The sequence below is a fragment of the Pterocles gutturalis genome, unplaced genomic scaffold (assembly GCF_000699245.1).
Source record: "Pterocles gutturalis isolate BGI_N339 unplaced genomic scaffold, ASM69924v1 Scaffold52979, whole genome shotgun sequence".
Lineage (NCBI taxonomy): Eukaryota > Metazoa > Chordata > Aves > Pterocliformes > Pteroclidae > Pterocles > Pterocles gutturalis.
Window position 1 is genome coordinate 1 of NW_010130110.1, and position 24657 is coordinate 24657.

General features: G+C 37.9%; 1 protein-coding gene across 1 annotated transcript; it reads left to right on the forward strand.

Annotated features, from left to right (window-relative positions):
• Nucleotides 1–1149: 1149 nt before the first annotated feature.
• On the forward strand, nucleotides 1150–18993 carry RAPGEF2 (Rap guanine nucleotide exchange factor (GEF) 2; the record flags this gene model as incomplete). Its single annotated transcript, XM_010080095.1, has 12 exons — nucleotides 1150–1397; nucleotides 1648–2031; nucleotides 3647–3858; nucleotides 3947–4070; nucleotides 4670–4693; nucleotides 5742–5965; nucleotides 6822–7007; nucleotides 8779–8931; nucleotides 11017–11242; nucleotides 12219–12778; nucleotides 15335–15640; nucleotides 16869–18993. Coding segments are annotated over 12 exons (2673 nt in total), but the record flags the coding sequence as incomplete, so codon positions are not given.
• Between the last annotated feature and the right edge of the window lie 5664 nt (nucleotides 18994–24657).

The window sequence follows — 24657 nt, forward strand, 5'->3', positions numbered from 1 at the left end:
AAAAATATATATATATTTTAAAACATATTAATTAAAGAGAGGATAATAACCAGATGCCACACAAAATTAGAAAAGGTTATATGTAACAGAAGGAAGAAATTAAATTAATTGAAAGTACTTTATCTTATCAGTTAAAAATACCTTATGTTAAAAAATCCAGTGGTGGATCGCTGTACAATTTTATCTCTCTTTTTTTTTTTTTAATAATATAATGGTAACAATGAAACTTCAGTTGATTAATGGGTCTAGATTTTAGTCCATTCATAATGTTGTGGAAATACATTTGGAACTAGGCTGGTAATTTTCCAGATTTCCTAAAACCAGCAGCTTTGTAGGTGTTCACTGTAAGTTTACTGTTATCAGTCACTTGAAACAATAATATATTTAGAACTTGAATATTAGTGAAGTGTGTTTCTATCTCTGTCTGCTTTAGTTCTTAATTACTAAAACATCGGCACAGAGAAATAAAGAGCAAGTTTTCATTTTGTTACTTACCCATTTATTATTATGATTTAAATGTATCAATGTATTTTTGATAATTAAGTCCGTGGATGCATTAATATTACTGCTGTTTATTTGTGTATACGTGCACGCTGGCCGTTATACGTGCATCTTCCCAGCTACTTATATGTACATGTCTTCCCTTTGTTTGTGGCACTAGGGTTGTGTGTCAGGTTTAGGTAAAAGAGTCTATTTTCTTAAAAGCATCTTTACGAGGATTGACACACTATCGCCTAATTTGCTTAAACTTCTTATATGTCAGTGTATAGGGTAGTGTTGTTGATTGTCCTTGATTTTTCTCAGGCTTAAATGGAATTTACCAGGACTTACCACCTGGGAAAATCAGACTGCTCATGTGTTTGTCTGTCCAAACTTTGGGAGTGTTAACATATTTTTGTGACTTGCCCCATCGATAGCCTAACTAAATTATTCTCCTGGTTATTAATAGAACTAGTCTTTTGTTAAAAGGCAGCTATTTCATTAGAAGAAGAGAGGTGAAACAGGGATAATGAAGTAAAAACTGATAGTACTAATAGTACTAGTAATTAGACTCAGTGTAACTGATATTGTTGCGTGTTCTTATACCATTAATATTTTTCTGCTTTACTGAATTGCATACTTGCATGTTTTGGTTTTTTTTTTTTTTTTTCCCCAGACTTACCAGATCAAGTTTTGAGGGTTTTCAAAGCAGATCAGCAAAGTCGCTACATCATGATCAGTAAGGACACAACAGCAAAAGAAGTGGTGATCCAGGCTATCAGGGAATTTGCTCTCACTGCAACCCCCGATGCATATTCACTATGCGAAGTGTCTGTCACACCCGAGGGTGTAATCAAGCAAAGGAGGCTTCCTGATCAGTTATCCAAGCTTGCTGACAGGATACAGCTGAGTGGCAGGTGAGATCAGAGGCTGTGAGCTAAAGCTGACTATGCCAGTTTATTAAGTCAAAATCCTGTTAATAGGAGCATTATTTAATTGTTAATGTTCTGTTTCTTTACAAGAAATTGCTCCTTATGCAACTTCTAATTCATGTCTAAGCCTGGTGAATTTCAAGTTATTCTACGATTCCAACTGGATGATTACTGTAACTTTCACTAGAATTTGAGTATATTGTATCAAGTGTGTTTTTGAATTTTGTTTTTACAGGTATTACCTGAAGAACAACATGGAAACAGAAACTCTTTGTTCAGATGAAGATGCTCAAGAGTTACTAAGGGAAAGTCAAATTTCCCTACTACAGCTCAGTACTGTTGAGGTGGCGACCCAACTCTCCATGAGAAACTTTGAGCTATTCCGTAATATTGAACCCACAGAATACATAGATGACTTGTTTAAACTCAAATCAAAAACAGGTTGCACTAATCTAAAAAAGTTTGAAGAGGTCATAAATCAAGAAACATTCTGGGTGGCTTCTGAGATTCTGAGAGAAACCAACCAGTTGAAAAGGATGAAGATCATTAAGCATTTCATTAAGATAGCACTACACTGCAGAGAATGCAAGAACTTCAACTCAATGTTTGCCATCATTAGGTATTGCCCCTTAATAATTTTACTTCTAAGTAAAAAGCAAGTCTAACTTACGTCAGCCTAAAAAATAAATTTAACAGAGTAAACCAACTAATACTGCTAACATCAACACTTGTCAATCCACTAAGGAGGGCATTTTTCAGTAATCTAAACTTAAAATTGAAATGCTCACTGAAATATTATTTGGAATGCTGCTATTATGTACTTATTGCTCAAGACAGTGAGGCAAGAGTCATTGGTGAACATGGCACTAAAGAAACTACTGCAGTTATTTAAAAACAAAGACCAAAAGAAACAGCAGTTATATGAAGAAAAATTAAAATATCATAAATGAATGGGTTAATTTCCCAAAGGGAGCTCATCAGTTTATACATGGTTCTCAGTATCTTGAATTCATTGAGCTGTTATATGTTGCCTTTGGTTTTCTTTGTGTCAGCAGTTTCTTGGATGGAACTCTGATAATAGTCAATAGCAGACTCCAATGCCTTATAATAAGCTGTAAATAAAGATCTTTTAATAAGAATTTTTAAAGTTCTGAAAATCTCAGGCAGAAAATCTTTCTTAGTTTTAGAATGAAAAGGAGAAGAGGAAACTCCTAATGTGAGTGTTTATACACATTTTTTAAAAACATTCACATTTCCTTTAGAGTCTCATAAGTCAGGCAGAAAGAACCTAACAAAAAAAAAAACCCTCTAAAATTGTCTCTTATGACAAAGCTTGAGTAAGTTGCATTAAAATGATGATTTCATCACTGTCTCTGGCCAAAGCCCTTGTCACATTCAATCTGCTGATTGAATGTGACACTTTTTCTGAAGTTCACTGGTTTTGAATGCTATTCAATCAAATGTGGCAAGTTCCAAAGTCAAAGATCCATGCTGATAATCAGTCAGTGTCTCTGAGACATAAAAATACTGAGATTTAGCTCAGCTATTTCAGCTGACCTTAATGAGAAATAAAAGGAGCCTGCCTGCTAGCAGAAACTTGAATGAAGAAAAGATTCTAGATACCAAACTTTTCCATAGGTAGAAATTAATAGCAAGACAGGCAGTACCATGAAGGGGAAAAAATAATAATTTCAAAGAAACAATTTCTATTTCAAAGAATAATTTCAAATATATAGAGTCTGTTATATCAATTTCATCTCGACACAACAAAGTCAGATGGATTATTTAAGCAAGAATGGGGTCACTGTGCTCTCACCATGTAAATATCATGTAGGTGGCAGATGGTTTTTCCTCCAGTCGGGGAATCTGGAAATAAGTGGTGACCCTGAGGTACTCCTACATTATGATACTGTTATCAAATTCAGGCACTGTACCAAAATAGTAAGAATAAGTACATTCTCTTCATCAGGTTTAATTACATATACAAGTGTGACTTTTATCTGTTGATGATTACATCATGCAGATATCTCCAGTTTTTATTGCTTTTATAAAAATCTTGAATGTTCAGTAATACACACTGGCAAAAGGAAGTTTTCAGTTTCTGCTACTTCATTGACATTGTGCTGTGCTATTCTGGCTATGTGATATTTCTCACATGAGAAATTTAACATGGTCTTATCTGTTTCTTTCTATTGTTCTTGAACTTCTTTTGCACTTCTGTTGTTTGTTTCAAGTGGCCTGAATTTGGCACCAGTTGCAAGGCTCCGAACTACTTGGGAAAAGCTTCCAAGCAAGTATGAAAAACTGTTTCAAGATCTGCAGGACTTGTTTGATCCATCTAGAAATATGGCAAAATATCGTAATATCCTTAACAGCCAAAACCTACAGCCCCCTATTATCCCCCTGTTTCCTGTTATCAAAAAGGACCTTACATTCCTTCATGAAGGTAAAAGCAGAAGTATGCAATCTTTTACCAGCTAAAGGAAAAATAACTTTGCTACCTAACAACTGATGATGTTAATTGTTGATTGTAGGAAATGATTCAAAAGTTGAGGGCTTGGTCAATTTTGAGAAGCTGAGAATGATTGCAAAGGAGATACGTCATGTTGGTCGCATGGCGTCTGTGAACATGGATCCTGCTTTAATGTTTAGAACGAGGTAAGTGTGTTGTGTTAGGCAGAGCTTTTCCCAGCTTAGAGAAGCCTAGGTGTCAGCAAGAGGTGCTTTTCAAGTGCCCCTTGTTGTATTGGAGCAGTGTGAGTTTTTCATTTGTTAACAATTTACCAAAATTATGTGGTGCTCTCCTGGATTTCAGGAGAAATCATTGCATTTTGGGTTTATCAACACATATTAAAATATTTTATATTAATCCTTAGCTGCCAGTTATGTCATAAAAATGGGATTGCATCAGTGGGAGGGAGGGGGCGATAACTGTCTCAGACACATACATATTAGTCTGTTTGAAATGTTGATGTGCCGTGTGCCAGACTGAAACAGTGTCAGCTAATGGCGTTAGAAAATGTGGAGTGAATGCTCTTTGGCTTCCTGTTAGACCAGCTTATTTCATGCTCTTTTTCTTAATTTGAACGAGAAGAGTTTGTAATACCTGACTGTATGACCAAATCAAGGCTCTTTTTAATGTTTGTGGGCTTCCGGAACTGCTTGTCCTGAGGTCTGGTCTTTTTCTTTCTGAGCCTGTGATCTTTCTCTGTCTCTTCTTAAACCCATGCTTTATTCTTCCTGGCTCTCACTTGCAGGAAGAAGAAATGGAGGAGTTTGGGGTAAGTGGTTGGAGACAACACACACAGACATTCATTCTTCCCTTACCACTTGCATTGTTTCCTACTTGCTTTCTTTAATTTTCTGGTGCTTTGACATTTTTTTTCTTTTGTTAACCCATTTTTACTGACAATATATTTTAATCCAGGAGTGCTTTTGCTTTTGAGGTTAAAACACAAAAATTGTAAGTTATTTATAAGTGGTTGTAGATAGGAGTGGGGTGTTCTTCTCCCCTACCTCCAATTTAAGTTGCCAAAGTAAGTAACATTCAGTAACAAAGAAATTATAAAAAGGCAAGGTTAAAACAGCTGAAAATTGCTGTTAACTTTCTTATGCCTAATAAGCCATTATTACAATCAAATACAATTGTTAAAACTTTCAGTATCTGCTAACCTAACTTATTTTCATATTACAATTCAGCCATCATGTTTACTCTTAACAATTCAGGAACAATGCATAGCTTTCATATAGACATACATACATTGAAATGTGCATGACATGTATTTCATCATGAACTAGTTGACCATTTTATTTAACAAAAAGCTGTCTTCAACCTAGCAAGTTACAAGGAAGTTTTATTCTGTAAAACTGGGCTGTAAATTTTGTATATGGTCTGATTTTAAAAGTATTTAGAGAGCTTTCAAAATGCCTTCTGTATGTGTATTTAAATTTGAACCTCAGCTATAGTTTTCTGTCAGCGTTGCCTTACTGCATGAGCTTTTCCTAATGCTCCAATCTGCTCAGTAGCTGGCTTACGTGAGAGAGCTAGCTTGAGTGCTTTTCTAGATGTGTGAAGTGATATTGCCTAGTTGGAGGAGAATAGGTTAAAATAACTGCGTAATTCAAATAGTGCCTGTAACCAAGTAAAAAGATTTCCTGATCCTCATCCTTCTGTCTGTTATAGCTGTTTGACTTACTGGAATGAGGCATGTAAGCTTTGACCATAGACTGACATTCATGCAATCTTTTGCACGTTTCATGTTTATCAAGTCATACTATGTTGGACTAAGTCATACTCGTCCCCTCTTTCCTGCCCCTCCTTCACTCCAGGTCTCTCAGCCAGGGCAGTACAAATGCAGCTGTGCTGGATGTTGCGCAAACGGGGGGTCATAAAAAGCGGGTCCGTCGCAGCTCCTTCCTTAATGCCAAAAAACTGTATGAAGACGCTCAGATGGCACGGAAAGTAAAGCAATATCTCTCAAACTTGGATCTGGAAATGGATGAAGAGAGCCTCCAGACGCTGTCTCTGCAGTGTGAGCCAGCCACCAACACATGTGAGCATGGTGATTTGTTATGGATTTCAAGGAGACTGTTAAACGTACCTCTGTTACTTCTCCGAGGAAGTAATTGGGAATAGTAACTAGATAATGAGGTGGAAAACGATGTGTCTAGTCATTTCCAAATACTTAACATCTATGAATCTTAAGGAAATCATCTTGCAGATTAACAATGTAGAGACATAGCATTTATATAGGAGATGAGGCTTTCAGATGACGTAATGCAGAAGTGCACAACGGTTCTTGAGATTTGTCTGTACAAAGGGTAAGGAGGAGGCAAAAGTTTCTCTGCAGTTCCAATATACTCAGGCTGTTGGTGTGAAGAGGGTTGGTCATCCTGGATATCTTCCTTGAGAGGGAAAAGGGGATTTCTTTATGTCCAGCTGTTTCAGAGGCACTTGGAGGGCCGTACCTGGTTGCAGTGGTGGGTGACCTCATGCTGGAAAGTGGTTTAATTTTTATTTGAGGAAATGCTGTGTGTTTTATACCCTTCCCTTCCTTAAGGGTAGCAAATAATAGTAGTTATATATCCATTCTGAACCAGTTGTAGTCCTTATGATAGCCCAGAATAAATTCTGGTCATGCTTTTGACAACTATAACAATATTAATTTATGAGAGTTTTATTTTGGAAAAGAGTAAATATTCTTTTATTATGTCCATCTTTTAAATAGAGTTAAATCTCCCCCTTTTCCTCTTCATCTTTTCTCTCTAAAGGTATCCTAATGCATTAATTGTACAAGTATTTGAGCATCTTTTAATTATTAATTGGAGGGCTCTGCACTGCTGGGATTAAAACTCCCACAATATTTTTAGCTCATAGTCATTCTGTACTTTCTCCCATTTCTCGCAAAGTGCCGAAGAATACAGGAGACAAGCGATCTGGAAAATCTGAAACGTCACCGGTGGCTCCCCGGGCAGGCATTCAGCAGAAAGTGCAACAGCAGCAGCAACATAAAGTAAACCAAGCGTTGCAGGTCCCTGCTGTATCTCTTTATCCCTCTCGCAAGAAAGTGCCAGTCAAAGATCTCCCACCATTTGGTAAGTGGAACAGTGAAGTGTTTGGTTTAATACTCTGAAGTTCATTTGCTCGTGTCAGGGAGACATTGTTAATCTAATAAGATTCAGACCTTTATTTCTAGTAGTACTATAAGCAGATTATGCCAGTTCATGAAGTGTGTATGCATAATTTCCTTCTCTAGAAATGGAAAGGAAGAAATCCAGGAGAACAGCCTGTCAATTTAGTCAGTATAAGTATTTACATGTTACTAGCAGCCGGAAAGAATGAATGTTTCCGACTATCTGCCCTGGGATCTTGGCTTAACTTTTCAAAAGAGATTAGTGACCTTGGAGTTTTTGAGTGGCCTGTCTGAGATGTCTCAGTAGTTTTGGTATTTTTTCAAAAGTTGAACATTTAATATGAAATTTAGGGCTGCTCAAGCTGGTAGTCCTGTTAGAAATGTAGGCCTGAAGTTTCATGCTGAGAATTATCCCATTGGCTTCTGCTCCTTAGTGCTTTTTTTGATGTTGTTGTTACTGCCAGCATGTCGCTCAGAAAGGTACTAGACTACAGGAATTTCTTCTAATCTGATGTCCAAATCTGTGTCCCAGCATGTGTACATAACATATATGCATTATTAAATAAGTTCTTACGTATCACTTGAAGTACAGTAATATTCTTAATAAATATATATAGTATAACTGGCCCTTCCTGTTACATTATGGTAATTTCACAAGAGCTTAATTTTAATTTAACTTTTTGTTAGTTCTACTTGTGCACTGCTTAGGCTTCTAGACAAACATTTGGAAGTAGCAAAATGAGCAAGAAACAATTCAATCTTCATCTAGTTCGTGTTGATTTTACAATTAAATTTTAATCTTAAAAGGACTTTGAAGCAATATAGACTTCATTTTTGCTCATGGTGGGAAACTTTTGGAAAACTGATTAGGTTATGTTGATGAAGCAGCTGTAAATTATTGATAGCAGCATTGTGAGCCAACAGATCAAAGATAAATTCTGTAGAATGCTTGAAAATAACCTCTACCACAAACATTTGCAAAACTGTCAGAAAAGCTCCGTCTTCACTTTTTAAGACTGTCCCAGGTGTGGGATTTTGAGGGGAGGGGAAGAGAAAGATGGATAAATGTTGCCTAAGAAAAGCAACTCTCAGTGCCCTAGATCTTTACATCATACATCATCTTCAGGATGTTGTTACTCTTTAGTTTCCCAAAATAAGCTGGTGCAGAGACAGTTCTCAAAAATGAAAGCAGCTGCAGGGATGGCCTTGTTTTGTAAGCTCAGTCTTATTCATCTTCTTTGCAGCTTTCTTTGACCTTCTAAGCTACTTTGAATAGAAAAGAAAAAGGAGAATAGTTTCAATTCTTACTATATAAACCTTCACTAACCAGTGATACTTCTGTGTGTTTGTGTTCAACATAATTTTAGTTCAGGTTTCTCGGTGACCATTACTATGTATATGCTTGATTTGTATATTGTGTAGGCAGTATTCTAAAACACCAAATCTGCATTGTGTTTCCTGTGACAGAGTATTTATTTTAGGTGACCAAAATGAAACAGTCTTCACTAATATTCAAAAATAAAGTGCTGCCTTTTAAACAGGAGTAGGTTTAAACTTTTTGCTTCATTTAAGTTGGTGTCAAAAACTCACAAATATACTAACTCACAAATATAGTAATATACTAAAACTAAGTTTTTTGTCCTATATGGTGTCTGCTCTATAAATGCATTATGAAACAAAAAGATGTATTTATACTGGACTTTATATCTGCTTATGTTAATTCTTATTTAAAGGCATTAACTCCCCGCAAGCTTTAAAGAAAATTCTTTCATTATCCGAAGAAGGAAGTTTGGATCGTCACAAGAAACAGTCTGAAGACACAGTCTCAAGTGCATCTTCACAGCTGTCTTCTCCCCCCACTTCACCACAGAGCTCTCCAAGGAAAGGTATTAGATGTGTGATATTTCTCATCCTGTTTCCTGAAGCTCGTAGACTTTGGAAACTTCTGAGAGAGAATTTAGACACTCAGGATAAATTACTGCTGCTCCTATTTTTGTCACATGTGATCAGCAAGCGGGCAGGAAGTATAGTGCCCAGTGGGATACGTGAAAGGATACCCAGGAACCTGACTTGAGGGATACCTGAAAGCCCTCTGGTTAGCAAAAGCCAGGAAAGATAACCTGATTTGATACGGGATTTGATGCAGTAGGTCACTCTCACTGCAGCCGCTTCTGACAAAAATATTTTCGTTATCAGTGTTTCCTGCCAGTAGAAGGATGTGCAGATTGTAACTTCGAATCTCTGTACAGCATTGAGCACGCTAGCCTGTTAGAGGAATTCTTTGCTGTGTCATGCATCTGGATGGGATGTGACCTGTGTATGACAGGCAGGCTTAACATATTTGGGATTCAAATCACTAGTACACAATGTTTTACTAGCAGCCTGAATAATTATTCAAATAATGTATATGGATATTTGAGGAATAGTATTGCACAGTGGAGCTTTCTTGACTGACTTCTTTTTAAGTGACTTTATTGAGTTATTTTTTTTAAAGTGAATTTAGGACTTTAAAGGGATTTTTTTTTTTTTAAGCCTGTTTGTACTTTCATTGTACTTGTTCTGTTTATGAATTGACAAAACAGAGAATGGGGGCATTTTCCTGTAGTTTAAATAACAAAGTTGTTCCCTTTGGAAGTATGATAGCCTAGTCATATTGCAGATAACTTCTAGGTTATTCTCTTTTCAGCATATCATAAAAGTTCAGTTTAACAGTTACATAGTATAACATTATGGTAAAATACATATTTTGGGTTGAGTCTCCATAACAGAAGTTCAGAATGCTAAAAAGATGAATGTGTCGGAGACTTCCCTGTAGCAATAACTTTCCCTAAACTGTACAGGGTTGGTAAGGATTTGAAACTTCTGTATCACTTTTTCTACTTTCTTATCAAATGGATAGCTGAGCCCTTTTCTTAGTGTGGTAGGTGGCAGTGCCGATCAGTTGAGGCAAAAAGCAGATTGCAAATATTATTATAAACTTAAGAAAATTCTTGGCTTGATGGTGTCATGGTATGCTCTTTCAGGCAAAAATGGTATGTTACTTCAGGCAAATCTGGCAACATTAATACCATGTTCTCAGCAAGTGAATTGGGATAGTTCCGTTGAAATCGTCTTGACACTTACGTGTAGACTGAAAGCAAAAAATGAAAGCTGCAGATACGTGTAGATTTCTGTTGTTTAATGATCTTTAACTTAGCTGGCAAGAGCATTCAGCACAACTTTGTTTAATACTCAAACACAAGCTGAATTTGCCTCTGACATTTCATGGTTTGCAGATTTTATCTTGACCTGGCAGTGTCAATACTACCTCCAAATTACAGTATAATTCTGTTTATATATGCTATGGAAAGTTGTCTTTTGGGAATGTAATTAGCCAGGTACCACAAAGAAATCTTGAAAATCTTGAATTTGTTTTTTAAACTTCATTGAAAACCTCTTCAGGCCCTCTTTTGGCCAAGATATGTAATAAGCAGTCATCCCAGGCACCTGTGCTGCGTGCTGTATCTGCTGTTCATCTCTGAAGTGTAGCTTTGCAGAAGAGGAAAACTGGGGGAGAGGGCCTCTTGGATTACTTTAAGCATTAATCTTGTCTCGGGCATCTCTTTCATTCCAATCTTGGTGACAGTGTTTATGTACAGGTAGTTGTTTTGAGAAGTGAGATTTCATAATGAAGGGATGCAAGTATGATGATGCATTTGAAAATAACTTGAGGGAGGAGGGCAGAGAGGAAGGAAAGTGAGCTCTTGGTTTCTGAATGAGTAGTGCATGTTCTCACAATCTTGAACCTCTTATTAAGAGACAGAATACATGGTGTTACACAGTTCTGCTATATGCCTTTGTCTTTTGCAGTGCTGCTTCTGTGTAAATGTAGTTGTAGTTTTGATTTGCGATGGTAGCAGTAATGCCAGCTGCCTAGCCGTACCTGAGCAGGTTTCTCCGAGAGTCTGATTAACATGACCTTCCCTTTGCAGGCTATACCTTGGCTCCTAGCGGCACGGTGGATAACTTTTCAGATTCCGGTCACAGCGAAATTTCTTCCAGATCTAGCATTGTCAGCAATTCCTCTTTTGACTCTATGCCAGTCTCCTTGCATGATGAGAGGAGACAGAGGCATTCTGTCAGCATTGTGGAGACAAATCTTGGTGTGGGAAGGATTGATAGAAGAATCCTGATTGAACCAGATCAATACAGCTTAGGGTAGGAATTTTATTTGTGCTTACTTACATTATGCTTTCATGTGGTATATATGTGGCATGTATATGTATATATTTTTCATGTAACTTTCCCTGTATCTCTCTCAAATGTTTTTTTTCTCCCCAGCTCTTAAAAAACACTGTTTCAATGCTGATAATGCTCCATTTTCTGACTAGAAAAGTTTTTGCACTCCTGAGTGTATGTTGAGGTCTACAGCATTAAGACTTTGCCTCAATAGACTTTATCATCTGAGCATTTGGTAGTGCTGTAGATTATCCCCTTTATGGCAGACTAGTATCCTAGCCTGTTTTCTAGATGGGGAATTAACTGAATTAGATGAGAAATTATTCATACAATTATTCAGTGATCAAGCTGAGAACAGAAATAGCTAGTAATTTTCCAGTCTGCTTCATAGAAAAGTACATATTTATCTAATCCAGAAATATTTTACCCCAAATATCTCTCCTAGTCAACAATAATTGGAAGCTAAAATTCACATTAGACTGCTGGTTTTCTAGGTAATTTTCTAGGTAATTAACTTCTGTAATAGTGGGGAAGCTAGTGCTGTGAGGAGTTCTCTAAATCTCTACCAGTGAGCCTTGGACTGAAAACAATTGGAGCTCTGGCTCCTATTCAGTCTCCACTTACTTTTCTGAGCTGTTATTTGGATGCTTCAGTCCTCTGAATCATTTCAGGGCTTTTTATCCTGTAGGGTCTGTGGATGGCAGGCCTGTTCCAAAACTGGTGTACTTCAGCTTTAGGAATCTCAGGCTATGCAAACTCTTTAATGAGACATCTTAAATATTTGGAAGAGCAGGGTTCCAGTCTGCATACCAAGCTGCCCTGGAAGGACATCTAGTCTAACCCCTCAGTATGTTTGCTTTTTTCTTGACTGTTGAGTTCTTCATGTGTCTTGTAAATTATCTCCAATTCCAACACTGGATTTATTTTTTTTTTCCCCTCATCAATGTGCATCTAGGTCATATGCACCACTGTCAGAGACCAGAGGCCTGTATGCTGGAGCAACTGTGCTTTCTTCTCCTAGTACAGAAGAACTGTCACAGGATCAGGGGGACAGAGCTTCGCTTGATGCAGCTGACAGTGGCCGTGGTAGCTGGACTTCTTGTTCGAGTGGTTCTCATGACAACATACAGACAATACAGCACCAGAGAAGCTGGGAGACTCTGCCTTTTGGATATGCTCATTTTGATAGTTCAGGTGATGGTGCAGGACTGTGGTCCTCGGGCAGTCACATGGACCAGCTGATGTTCCCCGATCATGGCACAAAGTATGGCAGGCAAAGTCAAGGCAGAGAGGGACTTGATCAAGCACAGTCCAGAGCAAGCTGGGCATCCTCAACAGGATACTGGGGAGAGGACTCAGAAGGCGATACAGGTACCATAAAGCGGAGGGGTGGGAAGGATGTTTCAATTGAAGCTGAAACCAGTAGCATAACATCTGTACCAGCAGAGGAGTCAAAGCCAGCTCCCGTGCCCACTCATATAGCAGCAGCATCAAGTAGTACAAAGGGGCTTATTGGTAAGTTAAGTTTTGTTTGCCATGAAGTATTTTAATTCATTTGCTTATCGTTCTTCGTATTGTTCTACAACTGCATTTCTTTTGTTTGGTTTGATTTTTTTTTTTTACATTCTTAAAGCAAAACCAAATGTTTTGCAGTCTTTCGCAAATTTTCCCCTTTAGCTGTGCATTTATTGCTAGGGAAAATATCACTTATTGTTGATTCTCTGTTCTTGCAGCGCCTTTGTGTTTCAAGAGAGCCTGCCATACATCAAAAAACTATCTCAACTGCTGGGCAGTGTTTTGAGAGGTTGATGTATTTAGATGTCTGTTCTGAAATGTGAATTTCTCTTCACAAGAAGTCTCTATGTTCTGTATTTAGAAATCGTAATAAATGTGGCCTGATTTTTTTTTTTAGAAGTGTTTTACTTTATACGTCTCTATGACTTGTCTGATAATTGTGGATATTCTTTATTTCTGAAAATGGGATCCCTTTGTGCTTAAATACCAACTGAGATTTTTCTTTGGACTGCTGAAACTGAAGAGGTTCCTAAGAAGTGAGAGCTGAAATACATTTATAATCAGTCAACAAAAAAAAAAAAAGACAGAGTAAACTAATCTGAAGGTGTCTTTGGCAGAGCTTAACATTTTTCTCATACTGTTCATTCTATGGATCCCAGTCCTTGGGCCATCCAAGACCTCTGCATTTTTGCCTCCTCCTTCCTTTCATTCCCTTTCACTTTGCTTTTCTTCAGGTTAATATGAAGAACTATCTAAAAGCCGTTCTGTGCTGACACAGCTGAAAAAGTCTGCCAGATTGAGGTCATGCTGAGACCTCTGTGATAAACTGCTTATCCATTTTCTACCCAAGTATATTGCTTAGCAGTGGCCCATTGCCTCAAAGCTTGGGTGCAGATCTGAATCCCTGAAGTGTGAAGAGGAGGAAGCTGTTAAGTTCAGGACTGCAAGTTCAGATTCATGCCACTCTCTAATTTTACCCTTTGATACTCTTGGTTTCCACCAGAATATGGAACAAGGGAGCTTCCAAACGTGCCTCTCAAGGCAATGCTTGCCCCTATGCTTTTAGAGACTTAAGAGAATGTGAAAGAGACCTGAAAATTCAAGCCATAGACTTCTATGCGCTTCAGTACTATTAACTAATTGTCCTGCAAATGTAACTCTGAATATCACTGTCCAACAGAAGCCACTATTTTTACATGGTTCTTTTGCACTGAATAGACGTTGATCTCTTGCAGTATTTCCATAGAATTTTTCTACGTAATTTCTTCTGCATTGAAGTTACTTTTCAGAAATCTTTGAATAAAATTTCTCAGAAACTTCTTCATGCTGCTTTGCTCAGTTAAAACTGTTTGTCCAAGAAAAATACTTGGATTCTACTGGAAACTATTTGGTTTTGTTATAATACCAAGACTTTTATTTTTAGTCTATAAAAATTCACATCCAAGTAGCACCAGTCCATTTTGAGCTTGTACTGCCCTTTCCGTCAATTCCATGCTACATAATGTAGGCTGATGTTGTCATCAGCAATTGTGTGAGAATATACAGTGTACAACAAGGCGTGGAGAGTAAATTATCTGTGTCAGTGGTTTTTCCTGCTGTGTTTACCTTTGTACTGTAAGTTAAGTGGTCATGTGTTAAAGGGCTAAACCACAAAAAAGTGTTGAATATCAGAGCCCCAGCTGACTTCTTTAGGCATAACTCTGTTTTGGAGTTAGGTACTTATCTGCTGTATGTCCATGCAGATGCTTAAAATTCTTGATCTCTGTTTCCTCCCTTGAAGTTTTCTGCAAGAGAGAACTAAGTATGCCCAGAGTTAAGTCTTGTTAATGAGAGCTGCAAACTGGGTGGTGGTCTTTCCATCTCTTATATAAAATCATATTCAACCATTGATCTTATAGGCATACTTTCAATTTTTGATTTTGCAGAGAATATAACTGTAAGAGCAGTCGGCAGTAATGCACACAGAAAGTATGAAGATGAAGCCCACTTCTCTTACCTTTTGGAGTCTTAGCTTATGTCTCAATAAGTAGTAAGATTTGTAGGAAAAAATAATGTGTCAGGTGCTCTTTTATTTTTTCCCTTGCAAGATGCTAAAAACGAAAGAAATAAGCTCTTGGGTTCAAAGCCCATCTTCAGGCCTGAGATAGTCATGTTTGGGGAGATGCCAGTATTCCTGATGCTTGACAGTTCTGTGGACTCTTGAGTCTTCCATGTTACTTTGATCAGTGTACGTTTTATTCTGTACAATTGATGGAAGAGCTTCAGTTGCTAAGCTTGAAGAAAATTCCCCATGTAATTTGGTGAATTTTATTAGACTAATGCTTCACTACTGGAAGAATAGCTGTATCCTGTGTATGTTGTATATTCTGTACTTTCTTGCATGGTGTATTTTTCAGGACCTCATTTTCTACTGTTTGGTAGTTAACTTTGATCCTTCAGATTTTCTCCTCCTGGGCTGTTGAGTTGGTTGATGTTTATTTAGCGTTCACTGTTTATTTTCCTTTGACCAGTTTTCCTCTTCCTATCTCTTAAAATAATCTGTTGTTTTTCCTTCAGCACGAAAAGAGGGTCGATATCGGGAACCACCTCCAACTCCTCCTGGTTATGTAGGAATACCTATTGCTGAGTTTGCAGAAGGTAGTTCCCATCCAACCAGAAAGCCTCCAGATTACAACATAGCACTGCAGAGGTCTAGAATGGTGGCACGGACGTGTGAGACCCACGGAACATCAACTCCTCAGCAGCAGTTGCATGGCCATTCAACTAGCAGGCCTGTGAACAAACCTCAGTGGCATAAACCAAATGAGTCAGATCCACGTCTTGCTCACTATCCATCTCAAGGGTTTTCCACAGAGGAAGATGGTAAATTTCTAATTGTTAGATTTTGAGTGTGCTGCATGCAAAAGTGGTCCATGCTTTCACAGACATATTTACGCAAATGTGTTCTGCCATATAAATTCTTGCCATAATTTGAGCTCTCTTCCATCTTTCAAAACTTGCCATTGTTAACTTTTTGGAAGGGAAGGAATTCAGTTCATCCTAAATATGATTTAAAATTTGAAATGTAGGTCCACCTGAGTCTTGGACAACCAAGCAGTTGGCTTAGGCAACTTCTTTGGACATGCCGACAGATAAAGCCTTGGCTGCCCTGAAAGTTTGCAGAGTACCTAATGTTTGGCACTAACCATGCATTTCGTGGTCAAAAAAGTATCCTGGTCTATAGAAATAGCTGCCCATCTGCCCCGTAGAGCATTGTTGATCAGGTTTATTTGGATAGTCATTTGCAGTCTGCCTGAAACTCTTACATTTTGGGTGTGTCTTCTACACCAACTGCTTGACAAAATGAGTCCACTACACTTTTGCTACTTTGCTTGCCAAAGCGTGTATCTTCATGCTTCAGCTCAGCTATAGCGATAACAAGACTATGTAGATGTAGTCTTTCTGTTTTTCTGTGGGGTGCAAGTGTAGCTCAATTGCATCTTCAGGGCTAGATGCTCAAAATTTAGGCAGACAGTGCCCGAATCACACATTTGAATGCTTTGGTTTGCTTAATGGAAGAAAGGCTAATGTTCCCCTTCCCTCTCTAACTGCTTAGTTACTAAGGCTTTCTGTGCAGGAAGAACTTTGCAGTTGAACGTGATGGAAACAAATGAAGTCTACCTTAACCAAATTGCCTCGAACTTTGAGAATTACCATGACAGAGAATTTTAATTGTTTCTATCAATGATGACTAAAGCTGCACTCAATTTTTATGCAATCTTAATTTAAATAAATCACAGATACATTCAGGGAAAAATGTAAGATGGCTTTATGAAGCTATTGGTTATCTAGCAGTAGCTGTTGGGTTCCTCAGTCTGAGGAACTGCACCTAGCTCAGTTACAGCAATTGTCTTATTGTCTTAGGGAACAAAATTATACAGGAATAATTCTCATGAGACCTGAAATGTACAGATATATAGATTGTTTTAAGATATATACCTAATACAATGGAATGGAAAACACATGAACACAGTACAGGTTGCTTCTTTCAGTAGCAGTCTTGTTCTATATGAACTAAATTCTATTTTCCCCTATCCTATTGTATTTGCAGAAGATGAACAAGTCTCTGCTGTCTAAGACTTGGGGCTTTTCTGGATCCAGAGTGAGCCACCTTAAAGGAGAGCACAAGAAGACGTCCCTAGAATAGGAGCCTTGGAACTATAGTTAAAGGATGGTGGACCTATTTGCCTCCTTCCCTGCCTTAAAGCAGCATGGGGCTTCTTCCTCCGCCCCTCCCCCTTCTGTCCCCTCTCCCCTTGCATGTGAAATACTGTGAAGAAATCGCCCTGGCACTTTTCAAACTGTGTTGCTTGAAATGCACAGTGCAGCAATCTCCAAGCTACCACTGTCGCTGTCTGCCACATCACACAGTATCATTCCAAATTCCAAGATCATCACATCAGGATGATTAACTCTGGCTGCACTTCCCAATGCCTGGAAGGGTTGTTTTTTTTTTTTAATCTTCCTTTTAGATTTTAATCACAATCCTAGCACTTAGTCTCATTGGGATGATGAGATCAGCTAGTTGTCAAATTACATGGCCTTTAACCTACAAAGAGAGAAATGCATTGAAATCCTTCAAGGAGGCAGTGCTTATTTGCTTGTTTACAATGCCTTTGTTACCATTTTGTATGTTTGCGTTTCGGAGATCAAATACTGCATCTGCATAGTAATTACAGTATTATTTCATACCTGTAGGTAGGGTTGCCAGCCTGAGCTCCTGAAGAGAATATTGCTATCGCGTGGCTGAGCAGGGTAGGAGGGAAGGCGGAGGTTATGGGATGCAGCCTTTCCTTGACCCTCTCGCTTCACTTTTAATGTGCCCCACCCTGGAATCTTCAAAAGCTTGTAAATGTTAGCGTTAATTGCATCCTCAGCCGGGTCTGGTGTAAATGCAGAAATGCGTGCTTGCAACCGTCCGGTGATGGAAGAGGACACTGTGTGTCTCGTACCTGTGCCTTGCAGAATACAGGATGGCATACTGAAAAAGAGCGTGTCCCATTCTAATGAGACAGACGGCAACCCCACCTTTAAGTTATATATTATTTTTATTTTATTTTATTTTTACTATATAGTAGTTATATTAAAAGAAAAATTAACTGGATAACATTGCAGTGAAGGCAAGTTGGGATGTCACAGCTCATGTCAGCTGTTAACACTGATCTAATAATCTCCATCTATTGACTTTGGCATTAGGGGATAAATGAGTCCTTAAATAATGAAAAATAACACGTTTAGATTTGTCAGCCTTTGCAATGCAGAAATAGTCACAACTGTTAATGGCTTCATGGAACACTGCATGTGTAGAGAAGGCCAATGTGTAGCAACCACCTGCTCACAGCTGCTATTAACCCTATAATGACTGAAATGACCCTCCCCTCTATTTTTGTGTTGTTTTTGCACAGACTCCGGAGAAGTGAAGGCTGCCAATCTGAGTAGTACTCAAATGTGAGGAACTGCTGGTCTTGGATTTTTTTTTTTTCATTGAACTCAGCTGATCATATTGATCAGTAGATAAACGTAAATAGCTTCAACTTTTAAAGATCAAATTGCAGTGTTTTTTCACTGTATCAAACAAATGTCAGTGCTTTATTTAATTCTCTCTCCTGTAATCATAGCTTTTGTCTATTTGCTTATATATCACATTGTCAATTATGCATTTGTAATTTTACATGTAATATGCATTATTTGCCAGTTTTATTCTCAAGGCTATGGACCTCATGTGCATATAGAAATACAAAATCCTAGCTCTATCACAAGTTGCACAAATGTTATATAAGCATTAAGTAATTGTAGACCATAGGACTGCTAATCTCAGTTCGCTCTGTGATGTCAAGTGCAGAATGTACAATTAACTGGTGATTTCCTCATACTTTTGATACTACTTGTACCTGTATGTCTTTTAGAAAGACATTGGTGGAGTCTGTATCCCTTTTGTATTTTTAATACAATAATTGTACATATTGGTTATATTTTTGTTGAAAATGGTAGAAATGTACTATGTTTATGCTTCTACATCCAGTTTGTATGAAGCTGGAAAATAAATAAATATAACATTAATGAAGTCCATATTGATTCTTATGCATTTTACATGTTCCACATACTTGAACAAATTTATGAAAAAATTTTACTTCTCTGTGTATTAATATTAAAGGGACATTGCCAAGTGATGTGGGCAAACCATTGGTGTGGAGTTTTTCTTAATACGCAGTTGTGTTGCTGATATAATTTTTGAGAAGTTTGGTGTGTGTACTGCTGAATGAGAATGACTGATACGTTGTGTGTCCCCAGCAGAAATATCTGAGATGCTGAAAAAGGAGTTCCTATTGGAGTGGTCTTGGGTATATAGAGCTTGTAAACAGTTTTAAAGGAATTGTCGTGTTGATTTGATATTCTGTATGGTGTAAAAGTAAGGAGTACATGTTGTAGCATGTGGGTAGGGAGAAGCGTGGAAAGTGATCCATTTAAGCTTTTACCAAAGAAGGTATTTCAAGTAATAAAGATCACCCAGTAGCATCCTCAGTAATAAAAGTTGATGTTAATTCAATGTCAAATATGTAGATTTTTTTTCCCCCAGACATTAGATTCATTATTTTCAGTATTATGTAGAAGACTGGGTTAAAATGTCACTGCTAAAGCCATTATCAGCTATATCCCACTTAGCTTTAAAATGCTCGACAGGCATTGTTTCCAAATCTAAAATTAGCTAATTGCAAAGAGAAGCAACAAAATGCTTTGTATAGATTTAATTCTTCCTAATATAACTCTAGAAACATTCCACACTTAAAATACAATCATAAGCAAGTTAAAGATCATTGAAAATATAGGACTGATGTAAACATTCTTTATTCATCACTGGAATCTCTAGAATGGTGAGGAAAGAAGTCATGAGACTACTGGATTTGTATGGGCCGTGTGTGGGTGGGACTGATCTCTGCTAATATGTGGCTGCCACTTGTGTGCATTTCAACGAGCTAGAGAACTATCATTGATTCTGACCTTAGTAGAATTAAAGTACATTTTTACATATCTTACATGTGAACTTGTCCTTTGGTAATACTAAAGGTACGTCAGTCATTTGGGAAATAATTCCTTTTATAGACTTGTGAGGTATGTGAACCATTTACACACTTGTCAACTTTTTTTTTTTTTATATGCTTGGTACAGTGTTGATTGAATTAAGTAACATTCCCTCTCTTTCTGTTTATGCCTCCCTTCTGTAATTAGTATTTTTAGAACACATTATATAGAGATATCCTCAACACTCATTGTCCAATACACATGGCTTAATTCACTGTGGACTGCAAGATAAAGAACACTTCACACGGCAGCTGCTTCAGTAGGACTTGCTATGGTGTGGCTCCTTATGAAGCAGATGTGATAGTTGTTCTAGTACATGTCATAAGAATTTTGTACTTACTGTGTAGATACAGCAAAATGTGGACAGGTAAACTACCACTTGCTGGGATTGGTGTTGCATTAACCGAAATCACACTGAAATCTAAGGAAGGCTTTTGTCTGAAGAAATGTCATTCAATTATCTGTACTCTTTTATGTTTTTGTTTGTGTGTTTGTTTGTTTTACTGAAACTTGGTGAGGCAGAAGCTCCTCCTTTATGCAGCATGTTACACAATGGAGTCAGCCCTAAAAGCTGTAAGAGATGAAGTGTTGAAGGTACTGCTCTAATGGTTTAACCTTGGTCATCTGGAGAAGCATGCGTGTTTTGCAAATCTGAGACTGAAATATTTGCTCCACCTAAAGCTGGGAACTGTGTTGCTACTTTAATACAAACAATTTGCTTCAAAACTAGTAGGAAATGTAATAAAGTTCCAGACTTCCTGTCTCGTGTGGATTGTACAATAATTGAGACAAAATCAACTCTGGAGAATGCAAGTAATGATGTACTTGCAAGTATTACTTCATGTGAGACAAAACATCAAAAAGACTTTTGTGGACAAAGATTATATAGCAGCAACAGCCTATCTGACATTAATTAAATAACACAGATCTTTTGAGGAAAACATGGACATTGTTAAGATTACTCTGAAAATTGACCCATTCAGGAGAAAGCAACTGTCTGAGATGATCGGTGTAATTTGTTGATTTGTCCCTAGATTGTTCTTTTAGTAAGCTTTACAGTCTTTCGCCTAAAAATGACATGCTTTGAGAGAAGGCTGGGAGTTAAAGTAGGTTTATTACTCACCTAAGATGGATTAAATTAGTTTGATTTCCACACCACTGAAAATGTGATAAAAAAAATAGTAGTTTTTACTAGAATACAAAAATCTTTAAAGTTGTATCTTGCTTATATGAAGTGGCTATTTAGGAATGAGTAGATATACCCAAGGTATGAGAAGTATCATAACTAGTCTTCGAATTTGTAAATTGACATAATTGTATAACAGGAACAAGCCAGGAAGCTATAAAAATTGAGGGCATTCAACTACTAGCAACCACCAACTGCATAATCTAAACTATTCTCATTTGGTTTGCCTGGAAATAAATTTATCCACTGACAACTCCACACACACGGCTGCATTCTTCCTGCAGAGAAATGAGTCCTTGCTCTCTGTGTCAAGACTCAGTTTGCATTAATTGGAAGTGCTGGCTTTTCCTTAGTGTAGACTTGGCTACCTCAGCCTTTTATTCGGTGACACTCTCTCGTGGCTTGGCGTGCATAGTCTTCTCTTTCAGTTTGGAGAATTTGTTTGGATATTTATTTATTTATTGGTGGATCCTTCAATGGATAGTTTTGTTTTAGGTCGTCTAGCCTCTGAAAGCATGACCACTTTCTTTCAGCACTGTTGCCCTTGTTGGCAATGAAACTGTGTACTTATAGGTATACCTTATATATAATGTTGCATATAAGCATTGTATACTAATGCAGCACCCACTTTTTTTTTTTTTTTTTTTAAGCTATGTTCTCTGTGCTGGAAAAGAAGCCAGTACAACATTATTTAAAGTCATTTGCTGTGTGCAATTTGTAAATTTTTTTTTCGCTGAAACTTCCACCAGAGTAGTGATATTTAAAATGCCCTCTCAGTCATTGCCTAAATATTTTGACATGCGGTTGTTATCTTCTGATATAGTTCCAGAAAAAAAAATGCCACTTGCTCCAGGGTCAGTAGCTGTGACAGAGATAAATTGCCTGAATGGTGTGTTCAATATTTTTTGAAGCTTTTCTCATCGCTAAAGCAATATGAGGTTTTTTTTAAACTAGTTTCCATGGAGTTTTGTGTAACAAATAAGATCATGCAAACTGTGGCTTTTTCTAACAGGACGTAGTCCGTGTGGCCCAGGATGGCTTTGCTTGCTTGGTGTCTGTGGTCAGAGTCCAAGTCAAACACAGGGGATTGCACCGATAAAAAGCAACCTTCCAGGCTGAGGTGCCGCTTCTCAACATCAGTGTGGAACTGGAAGGGTTGTTCTGATTTGGCGTTGCAGAGAACCCTCATATAAACTTCTGGAGACATGTTTTGCTTTTGAGAAGAAATAGCCTTTGTTGCTGCATTTCTTAATTGGAAGGTTCACCCATAGTCCAGCTAGTCAAACAGTAGGGAGCTTCTGTGTTCTGGTTTACATAGATAGATGCTTCTTGCACTAAATGTTCTTTAAGTGGTTCTCTTCCTTTCTCTTTTCTTATACCTATGTCTTACAGTAGCCACATGTTCTTCCTGTCTGTCTTGTCAGAATACACCAAACTTCAGTAGATCAGGTGGAAACTTGTGTTGCCACTCTGCATCTTGTGCAGTTTGAATTTTTTTTAACATAGATGTCCAAAACCACTGGTTGAAATGAAGTGTGATCTGCATCTCAATCTGAATTTTATCCCATTTCTGTCATTGTCATAATCATGTCATCACATCCTTCTCATACTATATTCTGATATATCTGTTGTCAATGCCTTGCAACACTGTATTCTCAGCCAACTGTATTTGTGCTATGATGATTATTAGTAATTATTAAATTTAGTCCCAACCTGATCGTCGAGAACTCCAGCAGTAGTCCCTCTCCAGACTGATGCTCCCTCTTCTTACAGCACAGTTTAAGCACAGCTCATTCCCACCTCCCATGCAGGTAAGAAGTTTCTTTTATTTGATATCCTCTCTACCTTGCATTTTATTCTTTTCTGCATTTAGTTAGGGATCTATAAACAGTTTTCTTTTTTGAGACTTGTTTTCCAGGTTTTATTAGATCAGGCTGGTGGATTGTTTGTTCCCTTCACTTTTATCATGTTCATTATTCTTCAGTCACCTGGTATAGCTCCTCACACCATAGCTTCATTCAGTTCTGTTACTCAGTCTGATATCTGATACCAGTTCTTTCAGAATTCAGGGCTGGATACTATCGCCATTTTTGTTAGCTTCTGTATTTAATTATGTTTTCCATGTTGAAGAATATTTCACTTTGTTAAGTTGCTATAGATGGATTATTCCTGAGCTCTGTTCTTTCCTGGCCACGTTGCGGCCCTGATGACTTGGTTTGTTTTTGAGGTATTTATTCAGTTGATGAGTCTTTTGCTTTTTGTGCCAATGACAAAGTCTAATTCAGTGTGACTTCTGTCAGTTTTGGTTTTTGTCTCCATCCTCCAAAAGACTAGTTTGTCAGTCTTTGTTTACTTTGCTGATTTTGGTTTGGGTTGGATGATGGGCATTAGGTTTTTCTGGTTATTCTAAAAATTTGGTTTGGTTTGGTTTGGTTTGTTGTTATCCAGGAGCCTTGTCCTACATGTTTTTCTTCTTGCTGATGACACATGTTCTGGACAGCTTTTGTATCTTGGGTAACCTATGAAATACGTGAATCTTTCACTCTATGTAGCATTAGCTGAGACCTTGGATAAAGAATTTTACTCAGGTTTTGGTACTGTGCTTTGCGAAAGCCTGTACCTTCTTGACAGAGGAGAACAAGGAGACTTAAAGGCGTGAGAAACGCAACTTCCAAGGAAAGCTGGAGCCCTTTTTCATATCATTCCCTGAGCTAAAGAACTGGGCTGTCCCAGTGCTCTGTGTAGTGCCTTTGAGTCTGTATGCTGTGAGGGAAGATACTAGCACAGTGGAGCTGTTTAAGCTGAACAGACCTGAAAACTGGTGGAGGTCCCTCTGTGATTAAGGCTGAACTTAAAACTTTCTAAAGAATTTAGAATTTTGTTTTCTGTTTGAATAACAAAGTTGGCAAAATCACCAGGTTTCCTGAAATTTTGCATGCGGTGTCTCGGTGCAGGTGGAGTTCGTTTGGCAAGTCAGTTTTTATATTTGTGAAAAGCTCGTAGCAAAGACTTCACTGAAATTCATGTTCATAAGGCTTATATATTTATTACTCTTGAATATGATTCAACAAGTCACTCATGTTTTAAGTGGTTTGTTGACTAAGAAAGGGTGTACTTAACTGCTCCTCCTCTCCCAGGGCATACATGCTTTTCCTCCTTCTCATGCCTCTGCTGTTCTTTAGATGCACAGTTCACCCTCCCTATTAACCTCTTCCTGTTGCTTATATTAGCTGCTTTCTCACACAGCTTCTCTTTGCTCCTTTGTAGAACACAGCACCACCCATTTCCTTCCTCCCAAAGTGGGTTTGGTAAAGCAGTCTTCAGAAACAATGGAAGGAGGCAGCACTTCGGTGCTCAAAGAGCTTGAAAGGAGGTACCCAGCCAGGCAGGGCAAATGCAGGCTTCAGCTCTTTGTCTGCATGTATGCAGCCCTTTCCTCAATTGTTTCCTGAAAGCTGGTTTGTTCAGGTTTCTGTGTAGTACCCCATACATATTGGTAGCATAAGGCTTACTTTATTGTACTTGCAATAGTTATGATCTGATGAGTACAGAGCTTTGCTTTTTTTTTTTTTTT